Source organism: Lathyrus oleraceus, chromosome 1 (genome assembly GCF_024323335.1).
Source record: "Lathyrus oleraceus cultivar Zhongwan6 chromosome 1, CAAS_Psat_ZW6_1.0, whole genome shotgun sequence".
NCBI classification, from domain to species: Eukaryota; Viridiplantae; Streptophyta; class Magnoliopsida; order Fabales; family Fabaceae; genus Lathyrus; species Lathyrus oleraceus.
The window spans coordinates 390894585-390904554 of record NC_066579.1 but is presented as its reverse complement, the minus strand read 5'-3'; the positions used below and the strand labels follow the sequence as shown (position 1 = coordinate 390904554).

Here is a 9970-nt window from a genome sequence, read left to right as displayed (position 1 = left end):
CAAAATTAGATTTACGAAATAAAAGTTATGACCAAAATCGTCAGGATGTGTCAATAATTCATTAACCGAACGTATGAATAAAAACTTCACCAACACAGTAGGCATATGAATAATACTCAATCAATTCACTTATCACCATCACATTATATCTCTTAGAGTCAGCTTTCTAATGTTTCAAACCCCAACCCAAACTGATTCACGAGTTGAAAATTATGATCAAAACCGTGCACGAATGCGTTACTAAAAAGTTGTTGTTTTCTAAAATTTCCAACACAATTTTCATCTTCTTCAACCCCAAAAATATGTATGAAATAATCACCAAACTTATTTTAACCCTGAAACAAAGTTATAGCTCTCTGTTTCGTATATCCAACACTTCAAACGACACTCGATTTGGACTTATGAATCAAAAGTTATGGCCAAAACGATTTCGATCGAAAAACACAAAAAAGGCTTTCGCGCTGAGCGCGGCCTTGACGGATAGAAATCAGAATTTTCTACGTTTTTCATCGTTGGAGGTCTTCCGGACCTCCGATTTCGATTCCGTAAAAAGTCAAACGCTCATAAAATTACAATCCATACAATACTCTAATTATCTAAAGTTAATTTACAGTTTTAACACAATTAAATCATTTAATCGTTGTTTTAAGATTATACCTAAAACCTTCAAAATTGTAACAATGGTGAATATAAGTTCAATCATCAAAACAGAAAAACTCCACACATATAAGGCACACAAAATTCATCATATAATCATCATATGACAATCATCATAGTATCCAAATTCAAAATTATGAATCAAAACACCCAACCTTAAGGAGGTTAAAGATTCCTCCATTCTACCATTCTACCATACTCATTAATATTGGAACAAGTTCTCACCTTTACCTGAATTCCTTGCAAAAATTCTGAATTGAAACATTCACTCTCTTTCCTTGATCACCTTTCCTATTGTCTCTTTTCTCCTTTTAGTCAAATGTCACTTATTGTGAAAATCTCCATAAACCTAGGTTTCTCATATTCCTTATTTTTAGGGCAAAAACTTTTCCAAATCATCAACTTGGTCCAAACTTAATTATCTCATATTCCTTCTTCCCACTAACTTTCTCAATTTCTCATATTTGGCCCAATTATTCTATCTTCACTAATTAATATAATAAAAATAAATAAAATATTATTTTTAATTATCAAAACAATTCTAAATTATTCTACTTACTTCTATCATCCCTCTATACCCCTAACTCAGGGATACATACTCCGCTAACACCCAACCATACAATAAATCATCAAAATCCATGATTCAAACAATTAAAATATAATAAAATGTCTAATGAAAAAACGAGGTGTTACACAGGGCATAACTTGTGTTAATGAAAATAGAATATTTCATCGACTATTTTGGACGTTCAACCATGCATCTAAAGTTTTGCGTTCTCCAAACCCATTATTTAAATTGATGGAACATGATTATACGTGAAATACAATGGAACATTACTTATTGGAGTGGCACAAGACGAAAACATTAATATCTTTCACATTGCTTTCGCTCTAGTTGAAGGTGAGAGCGGTGATGGTTGGAGTTTCTTTATTAAGAATCTCAAAATACATGTTGCTCCACAATCCAACCTCTGTTTGATTTCAGACAGACATGCATCTATTGAGAGTGCATATAATAATTTTGATAATGGTTAGTAAAATCCTCCTTTTACGCATGTCTACTGCATTAGACATATTGCACAAAACTTGATGCGGGAAATTAAAGACAAGAGTTTTCGGAATAAAAAGTTGTGAACACATGATGCTTTAAATCAACCATCATTCAGACACTACCGCGATAAAATTAGATTGTCAAATGAGGATGCATTAAGGTGGGTCGATAATATTCCAGTGGAGAGTGGACTAGGACATTTGACGAGGGTCGACAATGAGGTCACGTGACAATAAACCTTGTGGAATCAATGAAGTTTTTCTTCAAAGGCATTAGAAACCTACTCATAACCGCGTTGGTGAGAGCAAACTATTTTAGGTTCGGATCACGATTCGCGATCAGAGGCAAAAAAAATAGAGTTTAATGTTACAATCGGGGCAATTGTTATCTTGTAAATTTTTTGTGTAACCTTGGAATTTAATATAGATAACAACTTTTGGTTAAAACAAAATTAATACAAACACGCCTAAAACAACAACACAAACAACAAATAAAAAGACTCAACACTATAACATATCTTAGAGTATACAATAATCAAAACAATATCATCTGGTACAAAAATCATATCCCTAACATCATTGTCACCTTTAACTGACACTCACATATGCTGGATATCATCATTATCATCTGCAATAGAGATAGATGAAACAAGTCTCTCAATTCTATTAACTTTTTCATTGTCATGAATCTCTCTGTCTAACCAAAGGATCAAGTTGCTCGAAATTCCATATATTCTAAAAATGCATCTTCATCGGAGGCTTACTACTCATGTTAGAACAAATGAAGAAAAGATTAAGAAGAAAATGAGAAGAAGTGTCAAAGAAATGGTAGAAGACACGCCTCTATATATGCTAAATGATACCTATCAAAATATAATATTTTATTTATAAAAAAAATGCAACACATGAGCCCAAAATAAATCAGCGCTTCCTTGTAAGTCCATAACATAAGCGTAATTGGATTGACTTAGCCCATTGGAGACGTCAGTTCAATTGACTTCTCTTCTAAATTATTTATCATTAGTTAAGTTAATAATTTTTTTTTTTTGAAAATTAGTGAATAAACATAATTATTTTAGTATTTTAGTTGAAAAACATGATTATTTTTTTAATAAAAAAATCTAACATTTGAGACATCATATTACTACCTCAAATCTATTTCTAATAGAGAGCTGTTTTGTTTGATTATTTTTTAAATTAATTTTTATACAATGTTACTACATATCACATATTTTTGTTTTAAAAAAACTTAATAAAAAGTTTTTAAGTAAAATACTTTAAATAAAAAATTGGTTTAAATAAATATTTACAAAAGAATAGTTTTAAATTTTCACTATTTTAATATATTATTTTATAATATTGAAATTTCAAAACAAATTACTTAATTTTTAAATATGTCATTTCATCTATTATATTCATACATCTAGCTTTGAATTTTCAAATCACGTGGCAATACTCGTTAAGTTAATTTCAAAATATATTTAACATAATTGTATATTTAATTATAAATATAATTTAAAATATTGATAAATATAATTTAATGATATATTATTACTTAATTTTAACTAAAAAATTATTATTAACTTAACTAATGATAAATGATTAACTATATTTATACCATGTAGAAAATACCTATAATTATATTTATAAATTCTTGATAATACAACATCCATGAATGAATAAATAAGAAAACAACAATGATTTCAATTTCAACCAAACAGCCAGAAAATCAATAATCAAAGTGTTTAATTTAAACTTGCAACATTTCATAGAAAACATCATCAACCAAAGAATCAAAAATTTGATCCATAACTTCTTCACCAAATTCAAAAGCATCAACCTCATAATCCAACCACTTTTCATATTGGTAATCCTTGTCCACAAGCTCATCTACCATTGAATCTCTCATCCCTCTCAACCCCAAAATCTCCTTGTACACATCTTTTGCCAACCAATCTTTTCTTCTCACCATTTCAAACCCTTTACTCCACATTCTGTATCCTCCTCCTACATAACTCCTGCATCTCAAATCCATACATTCACTCACAATATCAAATATAACTTTCCTTTCTATCCTCGATTCGTCATCGCTCTTGAAACCTCCCTTTCGGCTTTCCAACTGACTGAACAGATGCGAGTTCACAACCTCGCGTGATCGGCCCAGGGAAAAATCTATATACATCAACTCAACATTACATAGTATCTCTTTAACATATTCTAGCTCCCATGTACTTGATGATCTTCCAAACTTCATACAAAATGTATCCGCGTGCTTCTTAATCATAGTCCTGGTCGAGGTTGAAGAAGCTGAATCAGATAACTCTGCGTCGGATTCTGAGGGATAGAATTTCCTCGAAAAATTAAAGCCATGGATCTCCTGAGCTTGAATAGATGAAAACATCTTGCTTCCTGAAAGTATATAAACATTAAACATTACCACTCGTGTGTCGTTAAACTAAATAACTAAAAAAACGGTCACTTTTTAAGAATAAACTAACTACCTTCTGTACTAGTAACGTCCATGCTCATCGAGGATTCACAACTTTCGATTGAAAAAGACGGTTCAAGAACGGATACAGGACTTGGTTGTCGGCAATTGGATGACAGTGGTTCCATCTCATCACCCTGCAACATCTCTGAGTTAATGACTCACTCAATGGTTCAAATTAAACATGACATTTGCATAAACGAAAGTGCAATTTGTTTCGTAGAACCAATTATAACAGATATAACTACAGAGATAGTAACTTGTATAAAAATTAGGCAACAAAAAAATTAAAAGAATGTGACATACCCATGATTTATGTTGTTTCAATGATGATTCTTGATGATTGGTGAATGATGTGTTAGAGCCACGGCTACTGCTTAGACTGTCCGAAAACGACATGTCTTGGTCTTTCTTCAGCTGCAATCTTGGATTGAGGTTTACTATATTAAAGTTGGTTACTTGATCATTTGACATTGGTGCGGAATTTGAAAGTTGCCTCGCTTTAGAAACATCACTGGAAGATGAGTTTTCAACTCCACTTGTCAATTCCCTCAGTTTCTGTTCTAAAAGTATACCTAAGGCGTCACCACCAATTACATTATATCCTATCGGAGACCTCGAACTGTCTGCGTCAAGCAACACTCTTTTAATGCGTTGATCCAATGAAAGATCATTAGTATTCTTTACACCTTGTCGAGGTGTCTCGAAACCTGGACTGCTGCTCCTTGTTAACGGTGTAGTGAATGTGAAGGAAACTACGTCCATGTCTTTCTTTTTCACTTCTTCATGCTTAACAGGCTTTGGAGTTTTATCGATGAACAAATTATCCACAACTCTATCGTTCCAGTCCTTGTCTGTAGTCCTTTTCTTTCTAGGGAAATTGTTTGTGCGGGTATATAGAATTTCGTTTTCGCTATCTGTCACCTCCACGGCTGACTTTTTCAATCCAGTTTTAGATTTCGCGGTGGATTTACCATTAGAGCTTCTATGCCGGCCGTAAGAGGAATCTCCAGTTATAACTTTTCTACCTTGTGAATTGGGAACCAACGGCTTAGTTGGTATTAATTTGTCGTTCATATCCATTGAATGGTTCTGTTTCAGATTATTCTGCCTGAGAACATTAGAAGAAGAATTCTGGCAAGAAGATTTCCTATGCAAATTTTTCTGAGCATTTGCCTTAGGTGGCTGATTTGATTTCGCGTCGAGATGCTCTTTTTGGTTCATCAAACTTCTGCCACCGGTAGAGCTCAAACCTTCCCTTCTTTGAACATTCACTTTTGCTTGGATTGCAAGCGAAACAGATTTCCCTTTATTCTTCAAAGAAGAATCTTCTTCTGCATGTGTAGGAGACTTGACGGATGTTTCCGCAGTTCCATCCCAGCTTCTGTTCAAAGAAGCGGATTTCCCCTTATTCTTCAAAGAAGTATCTTCTTCTGCATGTGTAGGAGACTTGACGGATGTTTCCGCGGTTCCATTCCAGCTTCTGTTTAAAGACTGTCCCTTTAAATACTTTGTAGCATTCAATTCGGCTGATGATGACTTTTGAGAAGGTTCTGAAACCCTGCTTGTTCTTTGAGAAATGTCTCTTCTTTCTTTAAGCTCTCGAGTCCTAAAAGCTACGGAAGATGTCCCAATTAGAGGCCCTTTTTGCGAAGAATCTAACTTATCTCTAAGATCTTTAACCCTCAATGAGACTGTCGATGATGCCATATGTGCTTTAGCCTTTGCTTGGGAAGACCCAGGTTCGATAATTCTCGCAGCAGCCTCCATTATATAAGCAGCATTGTTGGACGGAACAAAGCCGGGATTCTTAATAGGGGACAAAAGTTTATGGTGCGTAACTGGAATCGATTTAGCTGACTTCGGAGGTAATACTTCTTTCTGAAACTTCTCAATCGGCCTAATAACCGTCTTCTGAGGCTGAGCCTCCATTATACCAGATCCCTTCAATACTCTCAGTTCCTCATGATTTTTCCTAAGGAATTGAGCCTCGTCTTGAAGGGATCTGGTATCAAAATATGGAGAAGAGTAGGGATCAGAGAAACCAGAAGGAGGCAAAGAATCTAATCCCATAAGCCTCGCAACTACATTAGGAGCTCTTGTTCCCGACGTTTCATCACTTGTAACAGATGAAGCATAACTATGATCACAACTTCCTCTAACAAATTCCCCTACACCATTGTCATCTTCATCCACCTGGAAGAAATTTAAGCAGGTAATTAGCAAGTTTCACAACAAAAACCGAAGATAATAAGTAATAATCCGCAAGTAATTAGCAGTCGAGACTCAAGATAGTAATATCGCGTCACCAGATAGGGATGTCTCATTGCCCCATTGTGATTAGATTTCCTTTCCTGTTTCAAAGACTCTACAAAATGATGAAGAAAAAGTTAGCAACAGAAAAAGATAAAATAACTTTCAACAATAATTCAATTAACAAGAGATGTATGTACCTGGTAAATCTGATTTGGATGCAAATAATTTCTTTCGCGATTTCGAAGTCCAATCAAATAAGTGGAAAAAACTACCTCCACTTCTAGTCCCTTCTTTTTCAACTCCCATTTTTCAAACTCAGTAAACCACAATCTAAACCAAGAAAATCAATTCAATACAGTTAACAAAAGATCATTTTCTGCATCCCTAAATCTCATTCTGAAAAAAAACCTAAGATCCACCTTAAAACCCTTCCCTTCATATCTCCTAATTTGCTTATATATAAACACAGCCCTTGATTCTACTAATCAAGTACACACAAATCTAAAGTTCCATAGCATAAATTTAAGCTGAAATCAAACAAGTAGTAATCCTAACTACAAGTGTAAGCTGAGTAAACTACAATCAATACTTCTCTACCAAATGAATCTGATTCAATACTCATCAACCAAACAACTAATGAATAAAAAAAATAAAAAAAAGTTCAAACTTCTTCAACCGAATCAGAACACTAAAAATAAGATATGTGATAACAATGTAGCACCAATAAAGCGACGAAATTCGAAAAAAGGAAGAAGCAAAGGGAAAGAATCCATTAAAGGAAAAGAAGAAAAGATGCAAACTTTAAGATTAGAGTGAAGACTTACAGTTGAAAGAATGAGATGGGTGAGCTAGTTATTCATTTGAGTATGGTGAAAGAGAAGTATATAACACCCACCACTACAAAAACATGTTTTTTTTTTTGTTTTTTTTTTTTGTTTTCTTTTCAGAGTGAAAGAAAGACAATTGAATTTGAGGTTGTTAGAAGTGGAAGAGAAAAAAAACTGAATCAAAATTTGGGGAATAGAGAGAGATAGAGAGAGAAAGACACCGTTTGAAACAACATTAATAAATGGAGACAGAGAGAAAAATAAAATAGAGAAATAATAATAATTGAAAAAAACGCTTTTATTTGAAAATATAGAAGTTTGTTTGGATTATAAAAATGGGAAGAGTTTACAACGTCTCTTTAGAGAGGGATGCGAATTCAAATTCCAAACAGGGAAAAGTGTTGGTCCGAAGGAGCTTCATAACGTCACTTCCTTCCTTGTATTTGGGTTGTTATTTTACCAATTGTTTTATGACACGTGTACTGTCCTTTCGAGTTCCTTATCATTCAAATAAACTCATGGACTTTTATTCTTCCAATTTCTTTCTTCATTTAAATACTTTTAATTATACGTACTTCTTTACCTAATGACATTAACCGTACAAAAGGCCGAATGATATTTTTTACATATATACTGTATAAAAATGAAAAATTAAATTTTGATTTTATTTTATTATATGAGATTAAAGGTACTTGGAAATTCATTAATTTATTTTATTATCAATATAATTTTAAAATTAAAATGTGATATAGGAGAATACAAGTAGTTGATTAATTGATAGTATAAATTTTACTCTGTCATATTTCCTTATTATATTTATAGTTATAGTTTTATTCTTCTTTATATAATTAATAATTTAGTTTAGTTTTTAATTTGAATTAATAAAATTTAATATAATCCTTCTCTCAATCTAAATAATTCTAATTTAAAATAATCAGCTCAAAGTTCCATTTGGTAAAAAAATATGTGTAAGATAAGTTAGATGATAGCATTCAAACATATGCACTATTACATAAATTACTTTTTTTATAAGTAGAGATAATTCAATAATAAGAGCACAAGGAAAATTTTACATGCTACATCATAAATTAGACCCAAAAAAATTCATGTGTTTCTATCGATTATTTTGAAAACACGGTAAAAATACGTGTTTTTTATTGGCTATTTTTAAAAAATCGATAAAATTGTATGTTTTTATTTGAATTTTTTGAAAAAAGTGTAAATGTATATAAGAGGACACAAATATTTAAAAAAATAAAATAAAAATCTTGATGATTTCGATTTTAAAAAAACGATAGTACATATTTCATTGTTTTTTTTTGTATTTTCAATAAGGACTAGAGGCTCATACTGGACGATTGTCTCTATGCAATATGATAGAGATGTAGTTGTTGCATCGAGGGCTCGTGTGAGGGCAAATGATTTAGAGGACTTGCATATCTGTGCGGGGAGAGTAGCCTTAACCGGCTCGCACATGAGGCAGTTGGAGGTCGAACAGTTTCGCGCACCCTGCAGTATCTGACATATAAGATCTAGAGTTCATGGATGGACCAGAGATATTGATGATGAGCTTGATGTTGCGTTTGTTGAAGATGTCCAAGCAGTAAGTGTGGATGACAGGCTGATGGTGGACGAGATTGAGGTGCCTCATCATTCTGAGGCGCTTGCTACTGGTGATATGGAGGTTACTTCTCTGACGGATACAGAGGCACCAGTTACTGGTGTTATGGAGGTTACTCCTCCTGGTGATATGGAGGTTACTTCTCTGACGGATACAGAGGCACCAGTTACTGGTGTTATGGAGGTTACTCCTCCTGTTGATATAGAGGTTACTGCTCCTACTTCGACAGAGTTGTCTGTACACACGGATGATGGGTTTCCTTGAGGTCTCATTGAAGAAGTTGAAGAAGTTCTTATATGCCTTGATGCCTAGGAAGATCAGGGAAATTATGGATAATTATGGTCTACTTTCATTGGTGGGTTGTTCCCTGACGATGCTCGACTGTCGGCTATTGACAACCTTTGTTGAGCGATGGCAGGAAGAGACATCTTCCGTTTGGTGAGATGACGATTACCTTGGATGATGTCTCATCCCTGTTTCATCTTCCCCTTACAGGTAGTTTCTTTATCGCTCCTCTCATTAGCTAGCAGTTAGCACATATTATTATTGTATAGGACTTGAGAGTTAATGGGGAATATGTGATAGAGGAGCTTAGATTTAACATGGGTGCTCACTTTCTACTATCTTTGCTCAAGTGTAGGTATGGTGATCCAGTGAATCAGTTTATGTATGAGGAAGCCTCTAGGGTATACATACTACATCTTATAGGATGTATTATCTTAACGGATAATTCTCATGTATATATTGATGGTGAAGTACATGTGGCTGTTTAGTAAACTTGACCATGTCTGTTGGGCATGAGGTGTATTGCACTAACTATTTTATATTCTGCACTTGGAGAGGCGAATGTCTTTGAGACTGGGCATCTTGTCGATTATATTAGTCTATTTTAGGTATGAAAAAGATTTACTTATTAATTTGGTTCTTATTTATGACATTTCTCCCTATCTCCTCCTCAGACCACTTACTCACCGTTGTTCTCCCACATCCTTGTCATTTATCCTTTTGTTCATCTCCCTCATTTCATATTTCCTTAATTTCTCCTCTGTTTGTTAATACTTTCATTTTCTT

The 9970-nt window shown here is 33.6% G+C and overlaps 1 protein-coding gene across 2 annotated transcripts; it reads right to left on the bottom strand.

Annotated features, from left to right (window-relative positions):
* Positions 1 to 3329: 3329 nt before the first annotated feature.
* LOC127073768 (uncharacterized) lies at positions 3330 to 7544 on the bottom strand. 2 transcript variants are annotated; one of them, XM_051014990.1, is made up of 6 exons: positions 7276 to 7544; positions 6649 to 6781; positions 6505 to 6563; positions 4502 to 6391; positions 4209 to 4332; positions 3330 to 4116 (listed from the first exon to the last, which is right to left on the bottom strand). In XM_051014990.1, exons 2-6 carry the CDS (start codon positions 6755 to 6757, stop codon positions 3458 to 3460), a joined length of 2841 nt encoding a protein of 946 aa, XP_050870947.1. In that variant the 5' UTR covers positions 6758 to 6781; positions 7276 to 7544; the 3' UTR covers positions 3330 to 3457. The 2 variants fall into 2 exon arrangements, with proteins under 2 accessions (XP_050870947.1, XP_050870953.1); XM_051014996.1 differs by lacking the exon at positions 7276 to 7544 and having other exon boundaries at positions 6649 to 7176.
* Between the last annotated feature and the right edge of the window lie 2426 nt (positions 7545 to 9970).

Coding starts and splice junctions, on each gene's coding strand:
- LOC127073768 (XM_051014990.1), bottom strand. CDS start 6,757: ATGGGAGTTGAAAAAGAAGGGACTAGAAGTGGAGGTAGTTTTTTCCAC. Junction 6,564..6,648: donor ATCCAAATCAGATTTACCAG/GTACATACATCT, acceptor ATCATTTTGTAG/AGTCTTTGAAACAGGAAAGG. Junction 6,392..6,504: donor CAATGAGACATCCCTATCTG/GTGACGCGATAT, acceptor AATTTCTTCCAG/GTGGATGAAGATGACAATGG.